The sequence below is a fragment of the Argentina silus genome (genome assembly GCF_951799395.1).
Source record: "Argentina silus genome assembly, chromosome: 3".
Classification (NCBI taxonomy): Eukaryota; Metazoa; Chordata; class Actinopteri; order Argentiniformes; family Argentinidae; genus Argentina; species Argentina silus.
The window spans coordinates 22,359,640-22,379,073 of NC_139657.1; the positions used below are offsets into that span (position 1 = coordinate 22,359,640).

General features: G+C 43.1%; 2 protein-coding genes across 5 annotated transcripts; both read right to left on the reverse strand.

The window, feature by feature from the left end:
- Positions 1 to 864: 864 nt before the first annotated feature.
- Positions 865 to 14,070, reverse strand: LOC310802111 (nuclear factor of activated T-cells, cytoplasmic 3-like). The gene is made up of 9 exons (XM_083666392.1): positions 13,686 to 14,070; positions 11,187 to 12,324; positions 10,721 to 10,883; positions 8,366 to 8,565; positions 7,684 to 7,856; positions 7,360 to 7,500; positions 7,202 to 7,257; positions 4,891 to 5,950; positions 865 to 1,665 (listed from the first exon to the last, which is right to left on the reverse strand). The coding sequence occupies exons 1-9, from the start codon at positions 13,774 to 13,776 to the stop codon at positions 1,535 to 1,537; spliced, it is 3,153 nt and encodes a 1,050-aa protein (XP_083522518.1). The 5' UTR covers positions 13,777 to 14,070; the 3' UTR covers positions 865 to 1,534.
- Positions 14,071 to 14,451: 381 nt separating this feature from the next.
- dus2 (dihydrouridine synthase 2) lies at positions 14,452 to 19,232 on the reverse strand. Of its 4 annotated transcripts, none has more exons than XM_083667322.1 (17): positions 19,147 to 19,224; positions 18,758 to 18,846; positions 18,488 to 18,627; positions 18,343 to 18,388; positions 18,077 to 18,168; positions 17,939 to 17,982; positions 17,611 to 17,671; positions 17,467 to 17,514; positions 17,260 to 17,325; positions 17,044 to 17,114; positions 16,843 to 16,929; positions 16,450 to 16,618; positions 16,106 to 16,227; positions 15,833 to 15,976; positions 15,542 to 15,629; positions 15,358 to 15,431; positions 14,452 to 15,253 (listed from the first exon to the last, which is right to left on the reverse strand). In XM_083667322.1, the coding sequence occupies exons 3-17, from the start codon at positions 18,617 to 18,619 to the stop codon at positions 14,989 to 14,991; spliced, it is 1,509 nt and encodes a 502-aa protein (XP_083523448.1). In that variant the 5' UTR covers positions 18,620 to 18,627; positions 18,758 to 18,846; positions 19,147 to 19,224; the 3' UTR covers positions 14,452 to 14,988. The 4 variants fall into 4 exon arrangements, with proteins under 4 accessions (XP_083523448.1, XP_083523446.1, XP_083523449.1 ...); XM_083667320.1 differs by having other exon boundaries at positions 18,488 to 18,630; XM_083667323.1 differs by lacking the exon at positions 18,758 to 18,846 and having other exon boundaries at positions 19,147 to 19,232.
- Between the last annotated feature and the right edge of the window lie 202 nt (positions 19,233 to 19,434).

Sequence of the window (19,434 nt, forward strand, 5' to 3'; positions counted from 1 at the left end):
ACAAGTGCTCAATAGATTGATAGTAAATACCAAGTTTAGCCGTTTAGTTACAGTGCATTATAGGTGCCCTATGTAAAATGGTATGATAAAAAATACTTTTTGAGATTGTATATACTTTCAGTTACATAATATTCCCTTATTTGAGGAAAATATGAAATATAATATATATATGAAATATTGTGATCCCATCTCTTTCCAGTGATTTCTTATTTCAAGCTTTCACAAAATTAAGACCGAATGTTTTAATGTCGGAACCTGTCTGAATTCTAGTCCGGTTACAACACTTTATTGGGAACACCTACACACCTTCTCATGGTGGTGGTGGTGTAATGGTGTGGAGAATGGTTGGGCACGTTAATACTTTGGGCTCGTTAATACCAATCAATCATCGCTTGAATGCCACAGCCTATTTGAGTATTGTTGCTGACCATGTGCATCCCTTCATGGCCACAATTTACCCATCTTCTAATGGCTACTTCCAGCATGATAATACACCATGTCACAAAGCAAAAGTAATCTCAAACTGGTTTCATGAACATGACAATGAGTTCAGTGTTCTTCAGTGGCCTTCCCAGTCACCGGATCTGAATCCAATAGAACACCTTTGGGATGTGGTAGAACGGGAGATTCACAGCTTGAAAGTGCACCTGAAAAATCTGCAGGAATTGCGTGATGCAATCATGTCATCATGGACCAGAATCTCAAAGGAATGTTTCCAACATCTTGTGGAATCAATGCCACAAAGAATTGAGGCTGTTTTGAGAGCAAAGGGAGGCCCTACCCAGTATTAGTATAGTGTTCCTAATAAAGTGTTCGGTGAGTGTAGTTACCACTCCACACAAACACAGATAAGAAGGTTTTTCTTTGTTTTGCTTTTAATTGAATTTATACTTAAAAATATAACTTGATTCGAAATATGGCTGCTTCAATTAGCAACCTGCCAGTCCAGATACATTATGTGGAAAGTAAGATCCTTAAATACAAAATGCTCATAAAATACCAGGCTGTAAAATTCCAAAGAACCATACTTCTATGTATACTGTATGCAAGACCTAGGGTATCAAAAATAGATTCATAATCAATGTATTTTGCCAATAAATACAACAATAATACAGCATTCAGTCTTTGACAGCCTCTTCATTGACATGAAGGCTACTTAAACAGCAAAACATATGCATCATTTTAACATATTTACAGACATTTGTTATCATGTACCAGCTGGGCCTCAATCTGTAACCTTTAACAAAAGACAAAAGAGAAAAATCTTTGGTATGAGAGTGAGGTATAGCTATATGAAAGATCCTGAAAGGCTATTTTTATATAAGATAAAACAAATGTGTAAATAAACAAACCAACAGGCATAACTTCACTACAAACTAAACCTCAACATAGGCAAATCACCAGCCAATGGTTCATTGTACCAGTTGAGGCACCACACTGTAGCTTCATCATCAAAAGGACTAAGCTGTGACAGTTTATATAATTGTCGAATGCATATATAGCACCAGTCAACACCTGAGTAAGGAAGTGGAAACTAATGAAGGCCACAGAATGGTTGCGCAGTATCACTGGAGTTCTGGTCCCATCCCAAATTGTCCTGTCCCGATTGGATCAACTCTGCACCGCCACTGAGCTGAGATATGTCTCTGTCGATGATCTCATTCACTGCAAGAGAGAGACGGACAGACACAGGAATTTCAATTATCTTATTGTTTCTTACAGAGTTACTTCAGCCATCTGAGAGCACTCTTTAAAGACACATTCAACAGTAGCCTACATTGAATCATACAATATTTTGATACTTAATCCACTCCTAATGTCACCTTAAAAATTAACAATCATTAAGGTCTGATTAAATAGTTAGATACTGTATGGCAATTGGTGAAAATACATTTTGGAGCTCTATCAAAGCGTGTGATCCATGCTCCAGTCTCTATTTGTGGGTCTATGCATATGCCCACAGTGCAACAAAAACATGTATCAAATGGCCACATATACTGTACACTATCTATTCATAGCCTCCCCATGAAAAGGTGGTGTGTTTGAAACCTGACCCATATTGGAGAGTAGATGAGAGACAACACATGTAAACAAACACATAGAGCACCAGCACTGAGGAGCCTGAAATAATCAGTCTCCCGTAGCTCAATCATCAAGACCTGATACTGCTCGACTCCACCTGTTCCCTTCCTCCATGACCACTTGCAAGACAAACTGCAGCCACAATAACATACAATGGCAAAATCAAGCTCAGTATCTAAAATCGAAAAGGACGCCAGCTGCTTTAATAACAAAATCACTGAAGTGTCCTGGTACCAGACAAAACGACATAAAGATGGAATGGACCATTGGGCCTGCCATGCTGGGGAAGATGGAGTAGTGGGCTGCGTCACTCATTTTGGGCTGCATCACTCAGCGGCCCACAGCCCACAGATAGATCAGCCCATACACCAGCCCTGCAGCCCACAGATCGCGTCTCTCACTGGCCTTGCAACCCACAGATCCACCAGACCACCGGGAATTCTCCCGGTGCTCCAGATCACCAGTCCGCTACTGGTTGCTATGGCAGTATGTTTTGGGTCATTGTCTTGCTGTATGATGAAGCGCCGTCCAATGAGTTTGGAGGCATTTGCTTGTACTTGGGCTGACAAGATGCTTCTGTACACTTCAGAATTCATCCTGCTGCTGCAGTCAGCAGTTACATCAATGAAGACAAGACACCAACAGCAGATTGACAGACACCAATATCAGATTTCAAAGGCAAACGAAAGCCTAGAATCAATACTAGACATTGAGAGTTCTATTATGACTACACAAATTATGTGACGAACACACCTGACAAACCAGAATTGTCCCTCCTAAAGACGTCTTCATCCCCACTACTCCCCTGTACAGTTTCTCTACTGTAAATAAAAAAAAAGTAATTCTTCCTTCTTCTAGCATTGTGACTGCCAATGGCCCCTGGTCCTAGCATAGATTTGTTTTTTTATGATTGATGTATAGATGATTCACATATTTCGATGTACTTGTTGTAAGTCGCTTTGGATAAAGGCGTCTGCTAAATGTCTAAAATGTTAATGAGAATTACCTGTCAAGCCAATTGGCCCATCACTTTTGGGTACCCTGAAATAGGGGACTATGTATAAAAAGTGTTGTAATTTCTTAATGGTGAAACCAACATGTATAAACCTTTGAAGTATAGAGCCAAAAGAAGACACAATGCTTCACTGTTCCATTACTTATGCATGGCACTGTAATTTGTATCTAACAGCACCCAATGAGGCATAAGCAGTGTGTTAATTTAAGACCAAGTGCTGGAGGCACCATACAGGGTGAAAGTCAAGTTCAAAGAGGACCCTTCCACCTAGCTCAGGGGTCTTATTTCCAAGCTGTAGTGAGGGGTTGTGGGGTCTTATGAGTGCCTGTCATCACTGCACGGTGACAGCTGGGCTACGGTAACTGAAGCAGATTAGCATGTGAGTTATCTTTAGCCCCCTCTGTGACTGTATACAAACCAATGCACACAGTTAGTGTCATCTCCTCTGCTAGCAACCAAGACCCATACCTATAATTAACCTAGATCTTAATGGGTACTAACACACACACACACAAGCGAGTGAAAGATGTATGTGTGCGCGCACACACTCACACACGCGCACACAGCCGGGCCAGCAGCCATGCAGCTCTGTAGGAGGGCAAACATACAACAGTGTGGGCATATGGTGACAGGAATACTGGGCCGTGTCTATGTGGTCGGGACAAACACAGTCTGTCCGGCGAGAGGTGATTAATTAAAAAATCTGGTAGGCATGGTGAGAGGCTGAGAGCTTTCTAGTTCATCAATCTGATAGCACCCTATAATTTCACAGTGCAATGGCATCCATTGGTATCTGTACAATACAGAATGTGTGGCCACATACACTCACCGGCCACTTTATTAGGTACACCTGTTCAACTGTTCGGTAACGCAAATATCTAATCATCACATGGCAGCAACTCAATTCATTTAGGCATGTAAACATGGTCAAGACGACCTGCTGAAGTTCAAACCGAGCTTCAGAATGGGGAAGAAAGGTGATTTAAGTGACTTTGAACGTGGCATGGTTGTTGGTGCCAGACGGGCTAGTCTGAGTATTTCAGAAACTGCTGGGATCTACTGGGATTTTCACGCACAACCATCTCTAGGGTTTACAGAGAATGGTCAGAAAAAGAGAAAATATCCAGTGAGCGGCAGTTCTCTGGGCGAAAATGCCTTGTTGATGCCAGAGGTCAGAGGAGAATGGCCAGACTGGTTCGAGATGATAGAAAGGCAACAGTAACTCAAATAACCACTCGTTACAACCAAGGTATGCAGAAGACCATCTCTGAATGGACAACACATCAAACCTTGAAGCAGATGAGCTACAAAAGGGGGTCCAAGCCAGTACTAGCAAGATGTACCTAATAAAGTGGCCGGTGAGTGTATACATATTGTATTTTCCACTGCCCACCACCACCTACCCTTAGAGAGTAATTGCTATTACTATTGCTAATAACCTGTATTCGTATTTGTATTTATATTGTGCAATTTAGTTATGGTGTATTTTTAGCATTTATTATTGTATATTGTATATTCTGTACAACACTGTTGAGGCCCCATGTGAAGTAAGCATCTCACTGCTCTGCTTGCAGAGTATGTGACAATAAAGAACTTTGACTTTGTCTCTTCTAGCCCACAGTTCTAACTCCTCTGAGAATTAAATACTTAACAACCACAGATAGTTTTTTTTAATATATATATATTTCACTTTCCCTTCATTTTAAGGACCCTGAGTTTTCCTGACCAGTCTAAAACATTACTAAGGACCTAATATCAATGATCTCAGGAGCACATTGGTACAAGCTTCTTACCGTCATCGAGTGTGATCTCCTGAAGCCCCATGGAGCCCAGGGTCAGCTTCTCCTCCGGCTCCTGCTTGATATTCACTCTCTCTTCGCTGTTTGAGAAGAGTGAGTGAGGGGCTGGGGGATGCTTCCGGAGGTCAACAGAGATCAGGCTGGCTCTGCTGGGACCCAGAGAGGGGGGCAGGTGCCTGGGGGGCACTCCAGAGGTGGCCGTAGGGGGGACGGAGGGGTCGGCTGCATGGTTGGGGGAATAGGAGGCAGACGCATCTCTGGCAGAGTGGTAACTTAGACTATGCTCAGTCTGTAATGGTGCACCTTGGGCAGAGCCAGAGTGTGAGCCGTGGTAGCTGAGAGAGTGCAGCTGGGTTGAGGTGCGGTCTCTGGCTTGGCTGGTTGTAGACTGGAGATCAGAGCCAGGGGCCTGGAGATCGGAGCCAAGGCTAATATGACTCAGGAACATCATGCCTTCCCTATGGGAGCTGGAGCCAGACGTTTTGGCCTGGGCAGACATGGGTTGACTGACCTGGGGTGGGGCTGACCTCATCGAAGCGCTGGGTTGGCCACTGTAAGGCATGCCAGGCTGCGTGGCCTGGTATGGAGACCTTCTCCGAGTAGCTGGTGTGGGATCGACAGTATGCATAGAACTTATTCTCTGGTGTTTGTAGCCCATACTGGGACTGCAGCCATGGAGATGAGGGGAGTGCTGGAGAGGTGAGGAGCCGAGGGGGGAATATGCTGTCTGGGAGGGCTGAGCACAAGGCACTGGGTGTCCAGAGGAACCATACAAGGATCTGTCCTGAGGGAAGGCATGGTCAGGGGAGGGCAGCTGGGTGCTGGCTGGATAAAGGCCAGGTGGATAGACTGAATCTCTGTGTTCCTGCTTCACCAATGGAGACACAGCTGCACAGTCAGTGGCGGGGGTTCGACAGTCTGTGGTATCAGCCAGGTATGTGAAGTTCTGTGTCAGGCTTCTTCTCCTCTTCCCGTGGCACACATAGAATTGGACCTGAACTGCAGAGCCCACAGTCTTATTGTAATAAGGAGGAATCACCACCACAATGCTGGACTGCAACAACAAGAATGTGTCAAAATGATGAATCATCTGTTCATGGATCTTGATTATTTCTGAAGTAAATCTAGACTTGCTATAAGGATATACAGTGCCTGGTGTAAGTAATGGCACAGTGAAGATTTGTTCTTTTGGCTCTATACTACAAAAGTTTGGAATTACTATGAAGTTAAAACAGAGATTCTCAGCTTTTATTTTAGGGTATTTGTGTACATATTGGTTTCATCATTCAGAATACTTTTTATACATAGTCGCCTATTTCAGGACACCAAAAGTAATGGGACAATTGGCTTGACAGATGTTGCTGGTAAGTCAGGTGTGTTCCATCACATGATTTGTGACATAAAAGAGCTGTCAATGTCTTGTATTGATTCTAGGCTTTGTGTTTGCTATTGGTGTCTGTCAAAATGAGGACCAAAGAGGAAGCCATTAGGCTGAAAAATCTTCATAGACTACCAACTACGTCACTAGCCAAACTACAGAGGCTTCACTGCAAGGGGCAAACCACTAGTTATCCTCAAAAAGGATGGTCAGGAAGTGTACAGAAACATCTTGTCTGCTTGAGTACAAGCAAATGCCTCCAAATTCATTGGATGGTGCTTCTTCATACAGTAAGACAATGACCCAAAACATACTGCCTTAGCAACTAGGGAGTTTTTCAGGGCCAAAAAGAGGAAAGTTCTTGACTGGCTAAGTCAATCTTCAGATTTAAATCCAATTGAACATGCATTTTATTTCCTGATGATAAGATTTTAGGCAAAAAAAACAAAACAAAAAAACAAGATGTTTTGAAGATGGCTGCAGTACAGGCCTGGCAGAGCATCACCAGAGAAGATACCCAGTGTCTGGTGGGGTCAATGGGTCACAGACTTCAGGCAGTTATTGCATGCAAAGCATAGTCAATCAAATAGTAAACATGAATGCTTAATTTGGACATTATATTAATATATCCCATTACCTTTGGTGCCCGATGTATACCATTTTCTGTCATTTCTAAATAGTCAAACCAATATGTTATAAGGCTGAGAATGTCTACTTTAACCTCTTCGTAATTGTTTGATTTGATTGAAGAAAACATGCTTCACTATCCCATTACTTAACTCAGGTTACTGTATATGAGGCTTGTATTGTATTTTGGGACCACATGGTGGAATGATGAGGGGGGGAAAAAAAAGAAAAAAGAAAAAAGAAAAAAAGACTTGAAATTACAAATAATAATGTACACAACGTCTCTATGTTCCAACTTACTCCATTGCTCTTGTCTCGCATAACTTTTGCATCAACTTCCCATAGTGTGCGACCATCTGGAGAGATTAAAAAAAAAAAACATGACTCTATTCAGGCATTTTTCCGGTGTTCTTTCACAATATGAATTCTAAAAAGGCAGGGCAGTGACAGCGTCTTACCGGGGCCTTTCTCCTGGAAGATGACCTTGGACTCGGGGGAGATGTTGGAGCCTGTGATGACCATCTCCTCTCCTCCAGCCACAGAACAGTTAACTGGACTGAACCTCTCAACATGAGGAAGCTCTTGGGCTGACCGCTGGGCTGTAATCCAAGAACACGTCAATAACAAAATGTTCAATAACAAATAAAACAACACAAGTACAATGTACATAAGCACTGCATTGTTTATATGAATGTTTGCAGTGTGCGTAAGTATGTATGTATGTATGTATGTATTGTATGCATGCATTGCACACATGTATGTAAATATTTGTAGACACTCACAGCATTCCACTGGAATAGATGCAGCTTGCAGACACAAGACTTTGCCATTGGGCTGGGGGATATGCACACGAAACGCAATTCTCACACGTGTGTTCTTCCTCCCGATGTCTGTCTCCCCCTTCCTGAGTTCAATATCGGAGTTCCGCAGCTTCAGGATCCCTGCACAGTCAATGCTGTTGTGGAGGTAACCCAAGCAAAAGCCAATATTAGAGGGGGTGACCTTATAACTTTCCATTTGAATAATGACAGTTATTCAATAAGTTGAGAACTATTTGAGATAGAAGTTCACATTTAATGGTTTTTTTTTATGGTATTGTGCTATCTACAGTTTGTTGAATATCCTAAAATAATCAACAAGTGTAAGATATGCAGTATGAAATTGACTCAAAAACTCTAGAGACAAAGTAATTCCTGAATTCTTCTATCATGGAAAGCTGCCACTTTTCCATGACAAAACATCTAGTTCTGGTCAGTTGGAGAAATATGACTATTCGAGTGATGGATTCTGAAAATCCATAACTTTTTTTATACATGCTATCTGTTATGAATTCTTAAAAAATGAACGGAATTCCCAGTAGTAGCCATTTAAATCACAGAGCCGTTAAATCACTTAAAGACATTTTCTATTTTTTATCTTTGCGATGCATTCAAAACATAAATCCTACATGGTTATGAGTATTACCTGGTAGACATATTGTTTTCAGGGAGGAGAGGTATTTCCAGAACCTTTGTACAGCTTATTATGTTTTCCTGGCAAGTGGTAGACACTGTTTTCCCTGTTACTCTGTGCACCTGGTAGAAGGCATGAGGTCTCAAGTAGCGGTCGTCTGCAGTTCCAATGAACACCTGCAGGTTGACTGGCTTCTCATTGTATCCAATGAGCTAAAAATGACACAAAAGCAAGATGAAAGCATACTGCACATTTCTAAAAGCTTTGTCGGTGGACAATTGAGATTGAGGCGGGAGGGGTGGGTCCATCATAAGTAATGTTCTGGGAAACACTGTTTGTGGCATTACATAGGACTAGGGAAAAAAGCTGCGTGGCTTTCACACTGGTGCAATGAACCCCACCTAAAATAAACCAGTTGGTATATATTACATGTGAGGCCTTAATGAAGCTTTGCTTATCTCAGCCTGCATCTGTTCCTCTGATCCAGAGATGGTAGTACACACAGGCAAATAGTACACAGCAAAATGTTAGGTGATGTTCTCAGTGTCTAAAATAACTAAAATACTGGAAGACTATCATAGGGTGCGGTTGTTGGTATGTGAATCACTTTTGAGTAAAACGTGTAACACCAAAGTATGAGAAGCATTCCACATGTTGAATGCGTAAAACCCTCTCTCCTGGTTGCCATGGCATAGCTTGATGTGGTCAAATACAGTGCATTCTGAAAGTATTCAAACACTTTTTCCACATTTTGTTATGTTACAGCCTTATTCTAAAATGGATTCAATTCATTTTATTCCTCATTAATCTACATACAATACCCCATAATGACAAAGCAAAAACAGGGTTTTTAGAAATGTTTGCTAATCATTGATCATCACTCCAATCATGTTTCTACAACTTGATTTGTAAGTCGCTTTGGATAAAGGCGTCTGCTAAATGCCATAAATGTAAATGCATGGTGGTGGTAGCATCATGCTGTGAGGATGTTTTTCAGCGGCAGGGACTGGGAGACTAGTCAGGATCGAGGGAAAGATGAACAGAGCAAAGTACAGAGTGATCCTTGATGAAAACTTGCTCCAGAGCACTCAGGACCTCAGACTGGGGCGAAGGTTCACCTTCCAACAGGACAACGACCCTAAGCACACAGCCAAGACAGGAGTGGCTTCGGGACAAGTCTCTGAATGTCCTTGAGTGGCCCAGCCAGAGCCCGGACTTGAACCTGATCGAACATCTCTGGAGAGACCTGAAAATAGCTGTGCATCAACACTCCTCATCCAACCTGACAGAGCTTGAGAGGATCTGCTGAGAAGAATGGGAGAAACTCCCCAAATACAGGTGTGAGGCTGTAATTGCTGCCAAAGGTGCTTCAACAAAGTACTTGGGGTCTGAGTACTTATGTAAATGTGATATTTCCGTTTTTTATTTTTAATAAATTAATAAACATTTCTAAAAAAACTATTTTGGCTTTGTCATTATGGGGCATTGTGTGTAGATTGATGAGGGAACAAATGAATTGAATCCATTTTACAATAAGGCTGTAACGTAACAAAATGTGTAAAAAGTGAAGGGGTCTGAATACTTTTCTGAATGCACTGTATGACTTGGGGCCATGTTTACTGGTGGACCCTGCAGTAGCTGTAGTGCCCGCATAACATAAAACACACACACATATACACACACACATATACGCACACACACACACACACACACACACACACACACACACACACACACACACACACACACACACACACACACACACACACACACACACACACACACACACACACACAATCCTGTTAGTCTATAATAACAGGCTTGTTTGTCTGAGGGTTACCATGTATCAGTAGTTTACATTAGACAAGGTCAATAAAGAGAGAGAGAGCTCTGTATGTTTTTGCAGTAGTTGGCTTGGTAATCATATGAGATTAGAGCCTCCAATGCTCTTGTGGTTGGTTGGGTTTGAATAAGGTCACTCACTTTTTGCTGACCCAAATGAATGAATGGGCTCGTCAAATCTCTGATAAAAACACGACATACATTTCAGGTAAAAATGAATTGGTAATTGTTCTACTTCATGTCCACTTAACTAAAACATATTCAATGTGACACAAACATTTCCTTTGATATCTGCCAGGAAGTCACACAGTTGATACTGTACTTCCAGGTTACAACTTCAGATTATCAAACAGCAGCTTATCAAAACATCACAAGCTACACAGAAGGGAAATAGAGTCTTCACCATTTTACCAGTTTATCTTTACCCCTCTTCAAGAGCCTCAGACCTTGCACTGTATAATCATATTGATCCACTGAGTTGGAGTCAATGTCGGTGACCCTGCATGCGTGCATACTTCTCCTCACCTTTACTACAGGGTGTCCTCCAGAGGTTGCCTTGACTGCCCCCCGACTTCCCTCAGTCTCATAGTGAGCCCTGTGGTGAGACCGGGGCTGCACCTCCATCTTCAGCTCACACTGGCCAAACTGGCTGGGCAGGGGCCAGTCCAGAGGGGGCAAGGACGAGGTCCTAGAGAAGTAACACAGGGAATCTCTCATATACACTGTATGTAAATCAGGATCCATGAATACCTTAAAGGTCTGTATTTTCTTCATCTCTTGTTCAGTCCTATTGACCTATGGCCTTACTCAAGAAACAAATAGTTGAATATCTTATTCATGATGGGCAATCAATTGAATTATTACTACTATTACGTTTCATTACTTAATGAGGAAGGTTTCGTTACTTATTACTTATTTGGCTGAATGTGCATGCTGTGTTTCCACAATAGAAGTTGAAGTTGGAGCATTAATGTTGGCACAAATGACCAACCTGAATAGGGGAGCATTGCCGGGTTTGGGTTTGTTCCAGGTGAAGTGTGAGGGGACTGAGAGAAAAAGCTCTGCAAGACCATCGTCCTGTTTTAAAGCAGACACAGACTCCTCGACAGGGAGATCCAGATAAGGCAACCCAGCACATTGGTCCTCCAGCCCAGCATCTCCAAGCCCTGTCAGTAGAGCCATGTGAGCGGCAGACGTCCTCCTAGTTTTGGAGGGCACATCCACCTCGGGGTAGCTGTATTGGAGGGGCCCCATGGCTGCAGCAGAGATCCCCCCCCAAGTGTCCTCAGTCACGCTGCCCCTGGGAGAGTGACCCGGGGTGGGGCTGGGGGAGTGGTGAGGGGAGGGGGAACGGGCGTAGACATCTGCGCTGGAGTGTCGTCTCTTCCCGCAGGGCGACGTGGGTCTGGAGGACGACCTGGAGGTGGGCCGGGGGTTAAGCCAGTTCTCATCTGTGACGCTGGTGCGCGGGGAGTGATGGGGGGAGTGGCAGGGGGACTGACGGGGGGACTGGTGAGGTGAGAGAGATTGGGTGAAGCAGAGAGGGTGCTGGTACTGCTGCTGCCAGAGCTCCACTCCGAAGCCAATATTACCCACTGCCTGTGGGGAGCAGCCAGGAGAGGCCAGCGGAGAGGCCAGAGGGGAGCCGCCCAGGGTGAAGCGGGCTGCCGCCTCGTTCAGCTCCGCCTCCACGTCGTCATACACATGGGAGAAGGACTCGCAGGATGAGACGTCGGACAGCCAGCTTCTAGAGGACAGGCTGCTGCAGGGGCTGGGGCTGAGGGTGGAGTCCCTGTAGCAGGGGTCCAGAGGGAGGTAGAGGTGGTCCCTGGACCAGGACCGCTCAGAGCACTCCCCTTCTGCCCCTCTGACTGGCACAGCATCCTGGCTTGTGCCCACGTCTTGGTGAGGGTTGGGAGCGATGGATGTGATTTGGATGCTTGGGCAATCAAATGCTTTGGGGTGCCCCATGGGACTGTATCTGGAGCTGTGAACTTCATAGCTGGGGTCGTAGCTACTGTGGGTTTGGAGAGGAGCTGGTGTGGGATGGTGACTTTGGGTGTCCTCGCTGATGGGCTGGTTGACCAATGATTGGGTGTAGTAAAGTGTGCTGTCATCAGGATCTACACCTGGTCAGACGAATAAAAGAACAAGTAAGCAAATTGTGGGGGTTGTTCATTTGCAATGCAAAGTAAATGTCTAGTCTTTGTTGCACAACAGACAAAAACAGGGCCATAAAACAACTCCCTGTATCACTGAATCACTCCAAAGAGGGGCAGATAATAGTAAGAGGCAACTCTGATGTTATCATCACCTACTCTCTTCTGATCCAGCCTTTAACACAGACAGGTCACCCAATTGGTAAAGCCGTAAGGCATGTTTGTCATAAAAATCCCTGATCTCTACAAACGGTAAGGGAGACTAGTGACCTCATAGGCATGCCACTGTAGCATGGTGATAGATTATCAGCAGCACTCGTCGAGCTAATTCGCACAACTGTACGTGCTCACAGCTGTCAACAGGGCAGCAACAGCAGCCGACTATTAATACCACAGTTCACGCGGGACACACACCCGCCCGCCCACCCACCCACCCCCACACACACACACACACGGCTGGTCTGCATGCAAAATGCAAAAAGGGTGAGACGTCAAAGGGCTGATTGTGCCTTGATATGGAGCACATAAAACAACTGCCTGCGTCTTTACTTATTTGCAAAACCAATGAATGTAATGAATATAAATATTATCTGATGAAACACTGGCCCTCTGGGTACTACCCAACATGTTGGCGCCTAAGCTATGGGTGCCATTTAGAACCGTTAGAAAAAGGAAGGAAGCTCTATAACCAGATAGCTGTTAGCTGCAAAACATCCAGTTCAAAATGAGCCACATTTCACTCTCAAATGTGCCAGTGCAATTGTTATTTTGAGTTTATTACAGATTATAAAATGACACATTCATAAAATGACACTTTGTAATGAGGGTAAATGTATAACAATTCGTCAATTTATAGACATCAATCAAGCTTTGGTGGGTGTACAATAAATATTTTATGTAATGTATTAGTATTACTGTGTAATAACTATTTTAACATGTCATTTATTTCCATTGTATAGTAAACACCTAGTAAATAATGCAATATCTGAATGCACAAATACATGTATAATCAACACCCCAAGTGCTTGTATCAGTGAGAAAGGAACTTTCAAAACTTTGAATGTGACATCTTCTTGTTCAGTCTGACAGCCAACTTTTAGCTTAGTTCTGGTAGGCTATGCACTGCAGCAACTGCAGTCATACAGCATTAACTGTCCGTCAGTCAGTCAGTGTTATGGATGGTTGTCCAGTCACTGTTATCAGTTTTTTTCGGTTCTGTTTATTCATAACGTAAGCACATAACGAATGGCACGGGCAACATTTTTTGCACATTGTTGCGAAAGTGCATAATTGAGGGAATAGATATAATGTTGCGAAAGAGACCAACTCACCTGTGGGGCCTAGCGAGTGCTGTTGCGCGTCCTCCGCGAAAATAAGTCTGAAGTCAAGCTCTTCATTGCCGCTGCAGTTTACAGTAGTCATTGAATAGGACGAATGTGGTTCAACCTAGAGCCGTCGGGATTGCTTCAAAACTGTATCCAAAACGTTAAACCATACGGTCGCAATGAACACTTTTGTTTTGACAATAAACAGCAACAAGTATCCAATGCGAAGTTGTAAACTGTAATGCGAATCCTAAATGAGTTTCCACTCCTCTCCAGAAGGCTACATTTGTGGTGATACTCTCTTGATATTTCACGACGCAATTGAGCTCGAGGACGCATATGGAATTGTTTGTCCGTAGTTTCTCTCAGTGACCAGTGAGGTGAAGCTTCTCTAACTTCCACATTGCAGACAAAGCGTTACAGACAGCTCTATTCATGACGTCAGCAATATCAAACACCCTGCGCGTACAGTACTGGTGAAAGAGAGTACTGTACCAGTGAGAGCATAATCATAATCAATCGTCAAGTTCAGTCCATGATAAGAATCAACATTTCCACGGAATCACATTATTAAATTAAAATCTAACAAATTAAACCATTCTGGATCTAATACACTCATTTTACCCTTAATCAACAGGGAAGATGGTGGTTCATAGAGGAACGACATAGCTATTTATAAGGATGAAACAGATCAACAGTACATTTTCCTAATTTTGAAAGACCCTCCATGTGAAACAAAACGATAATTTAAAATGCTATCTTAATACACACATGATATTTCCCTCTTTATTATATTTGTACAACTCCTGTACTGCCCTCCTCTGGTTTAATAGAGCTTATTTGTTTTACATAGTACAAACATATGCGAAAAATACAAATATAACTGAAAATGTAACCGAAATCAGTTCACTTCTGTTTGGTATAATGTGGTCAATTCATATAATATGACTTTAAATATTCTGAAAACATAGTTATTTTACAGAAGCAGCACAGAGCTTTCTGCAAACCAATACCAAACATTATTGTCGATAATCTGTAAACAAAACAATCCAGGAGAGAAAATAGCATCCATAGCCTGCTGAATGAATGTTTGACTATTCGGGCCGGTAGATGGTGAGATAAGTCACACACTCACTGTAACTCAAGTTGCAAGTCTCAAACTCGACAACATGGCCGTTATAGTGTCTCAGTCCCTGTGACCCCCCTGTATAGCAACCTCTGCTTATCATGAATGGAGCATGCTGTCTTATTGTAGTCCTATAGCCTTGACTTCCTTCTACACAGTCCTCCTTACACAGTCCAGTTTCAGTCAGTTTGGCTTGTGTTGCACCCCATTTGGAATTGCTGGTGTCCCAGTGGTTTTTGCTACCTCTTGCTCTCGGTTTTCTGACGAGAGTCTTTTCCTGGCTCCTAACTCCACGGGCATGTCCTCGTCTGGTGTGCCGTTCGCCTTCTCCCTCTTCCTCTTGCCAACCAAGCCAGAGTACTCTTCACCCGTTCGCCCCTCTGGTAGTCCAAGTACACGCAGGCATACTACAGCTGCAGCCTGCTCTGCATATTTCTTTGACTTCTCCCTGCATAGAAAAAGAGGGGAATATCATGCGTGTAAAGAGTGTAAAGCTCTGTACTCCAATCAAAGGATAAATGTGTGAAACTTTCCACCTGCACCACAACTCACCACAGGGTGGATCTGTACTTTTTCCCTGCCATTGATACGATGGATTGGAAAGCCCGGTCTTGAGAACGCTGTACCTGAATGCACAATATGTAATAGACTTTGTTAATAACCCACACAATGCACTCTGATTCTAGGCTTGAAAGATAAAGTATTAGGACATAGCCACAAAGGAGTGTCCACTTACCGTCTCATATTGAGGCTGAGCCAGTTTCTCCTTGCGGCTCCACTCCAGCAAGTACATCTTCGGGGAGATCTCAGGCAAGTACTCCCTCCTGACACACAAATATCACAACAGTCAGAAAAGACCCCCCAACTATCTGCCTACTGGTGAATATCTGCATTGAAAATTACTACGCCTTTAATACGGTAAATGTCACCAATGTCTAAAAAATAGTCTGATTGATTCATTAATTAAGAACCAAAACTGCCGTAACCAAAGGAGAAATATGAGAAAGAGAACTTGAGAACGTCCAACCTTTCAAATCTAACAGTCATTGTGATGATGTCACCATCTAGGACAGGTTGGTCAGAGTGATTGTGATCGGTTTGGATGGCTTCTCTTCGGACTTGTAGTTGGGCCTGGGTCTTCTCATAGTATTCCTGCAGCCCGAAAATCTCACTGAAACACACAGAACCTTAGAATTATTATTATTTTTTTTTTAAAAGGTTCACCAACAGAATGTCAAAAATAACCTCATATTAATTCACTTGAATTCAGTGTGCATCATGAATCAAAGGAGATGTGTACCAAATCTCGGCGTTGGTCTGGGCTGAGTGCAGTTGCTTCCCCATCGGAGACTCCACCTTATCCCTCAGTATCTGGCACAAGCAGTACTTGCTGTTGTAGACATGATTGTCGTAACGTACAGCCTACAAGTGGGAAAAAAGGTTGACATACAGAATATCATCCTAGCTGCATTATGCCATCTGTAAAGGGTTTAGTGGATCAAGACTAGCTTGGAGTTGCCTCAAGAAACCATCATGCCACAATAATAATTGACAGTGAATAAGATCTTCAACATGTTAAGAGTTTGGCATTGCTAACCCAGTAAGTATAATTTTCAGTGAGGTCAGATGGATGTTGGCACGTACATATTTGATGTACTCCTCCATGACCTCCTCTACAGACAGTAGGCCATTCCTGCAGAAGACAGAAGGGTTCCACATGGCTGCCCGGGCCAGCATCACTGAGGACGTGCCTGTTGCCTTCCGGAACTCATCAATGTCATCATAGGCTTTCACCATGTCCAGAGAACCTCCGCTGCACGAGACAATGGAAAGAGGTGCAGGACACTAGGAGTTAAGGCATGTTAATATTGTGATGGAGTAAGCAGGATGTCAAATGGCATAGGAAATGAAGAGGTGCAGAAGATCTGGAGGGACTAATGACAGAAATTAGTGTAAAGGGGAGGGTGACTCCAATACCCTCAACAAAACAAATGGTTTATAATTGGCATATAGTGGCAGAGAGAAATAGCAACTCACTTAGCGATGACAGGGATGGACACAGCGGCAGCCACAGCCTGGATGTAGTCACAGTGAAGTGGGTGCCTTGGACGCTCCTCTTTTAACCTAAAGATGTGGTAGACATCAGATTAACATAGCATTTATACATAGTCAAGCACTCATATCTAGATGCACTTTGTTGCAAAACGCAATGGGCATGGTAGAAACAGCAGGCTTTACCTGCCATGGACACCAATAGCAGCCACGCCAGTCTTCTCAATTCTCTGGACTAGACTTAAAGTGTCTTCCAGCTGAAAGAGGGTCAGTATTTCTCATACATGCAATTTCAATGGTGGGAGTTATTATACACAGGACAAAAAGCTGATGAATGTGGCTCAAATGTCACAATCTATTATTGCTCTAACAGAAAAGGCACATTGACCTTTCAACACTTACTGTGGATAAGATTCTGATTTTACACGTCACTGGTTTAGATACTCCTTGTACAAGTGTTCGAAGAATCTAGAAAAGAGAAAGGTTAACAAAGGTAAATACACAGGTGCCACATTTCAGTCACCAGTCTTCTATTGAACTATTCCTGTTCTCTGAGTTGAGTTCACTCCTAACTATTTTATTTGTGGGGAAACAGGAAAAGACACTCACTGCCTCTATTTTGTCAGGGTCTGAGAGAAGAGCAGCCCCCATTCCACCCTGCAGGAAGTACAAGAGAGTCATGAGTTAGCAGAAATCCTCTCATGGGGGAATAGAGCAATGAATGTCAATGTTGGCTGTCAAGTCACAACATACCTTAGTGGAGTATTCCTTAGGGCAGCCCATGTTCACGTCAATGGCAGCTACATCATTCTCCCTTTGGATATATACAAAATAAATTAATACAAAATGTAGGTACAATGAGGCAATGAGCCATTCCTTTTCATTAGTGGGGTGCTACTGGTATGTTGTTTTGACACAAGTGAAATGTAAGTGCCATACCTCTCAACATCAGTAAGTACACTTATTGATCACTACACTTATTGATCATAAAAAAGTAGCCTTCCTAACAGACCAATACTAAAAGCATGAGAAAAGTCAAATGGAAGAGAAAGGCAATGTATGGACAGGACTAAGAACTCACACAAGCTTTGCTACAATCAGTGCTCTGTCTGGGTCTGCAGTTCCCTGCAACAGTACAGTAAAACACAGTCAAATAATGTTAGTCAAGACATAGAACTTCAATAATGCAAATGATGTTGAAATAGCAGAAGTTACATACCATTTGAAAGACCACTTTGTCCTTCTCCTTTTGGCAGGTTCTGAACATGACTCTGTCATCTGGGGCCACAAAATCCACCGTCTCCAAGACCTCTGCCAATTCCGCGCGCGCGCACACACACACACACACACACACACACACACACACACACACACACACACACACACACACACACACACACACACACACACACACACACACAACTGTTGTAGCTAGCTAACTGCATCATATTCTTTACAGTGAAGGAGAAAGGGAAAGACACCTACCATTTACCACCCTCCGACATTGTGCCATTTTGATATCGATCAGCTCCTATAACATAAACATCTAAGTCAGGAGGTTGTGTGGTCCAGATGATGAATACCACTGATGCATTACTTGGTGTTACCAGGTCAGCCACACCTGTCTTACCTCACAGTATACTATGTCAGCACCATAGTCCAGAGCCAGCAGTCTCATTGGTAAGGTTCCAACACGCACCATAGGAGCCAAGGCAGTTATATTGCGGAAACACAGTCTTCCCATCATTGTATTTGCTGCCATGCTTTATTCTCCTCGATAAAATACACAAAAGTTGTTAACAGCAATTTGGCGACGTTGACAAAAGGGACTGATAGATTATCTTGCTAGCACATTGCTTTCTGTGTTAGCTCAATGAGATTCAATCAAGCCTTTGCTTACTTGTATGTACATCAGAGTCGTGAGAGAGGAACGTCTACCCGGCGAGCTAATTTGCATGCAATCATTCACCGGCACTTCGGACTTCTCACCTACCACAGTTGAACTTTGATCAGGTTTTACTCCAGATACTTGAATAAATCACAGTATTTACGGAATCTGGCCTGCCCGACTGCCCTCACTCCCCACACACGTTGCAAAATGTTTTTTTTCTCAAACGCTCGAGACATTTGAAAGTGCCATGGATATACTAGATAACCCAGCTACATGCACGCTAACCCTAAATCGTGCTGCATGTCGTGACTCGTGGATAATATTGTTCCTCTTCAAGGGACAGATCTAAATGTAGGGTTTAAGCTATGTAAGGGTTATCGACAATTGAAATAACTCACCGACATTCATGAGAGACAGTGTTATGTTAGTAGTAGCTGGCTAGCTGATCAAGAGAAGAACTAGATGAAGAACTCCACATGCCCATACACTTCCTGTTTGAATGTTGCGTCATCAAAACTCGAGTCATCAGCACGCGTCATCAGATCCAATTATGGTCATGGGAAACCTCTTATAACGGAATTATGTTGATGTTTTGTTGATGTACTGGATTTAATCCAAGGAGTGCTCATTGTTGTTGTTTTTCTATACAAAGATAATACTGTAAAAGTTATTTGCAAAAAAAATTA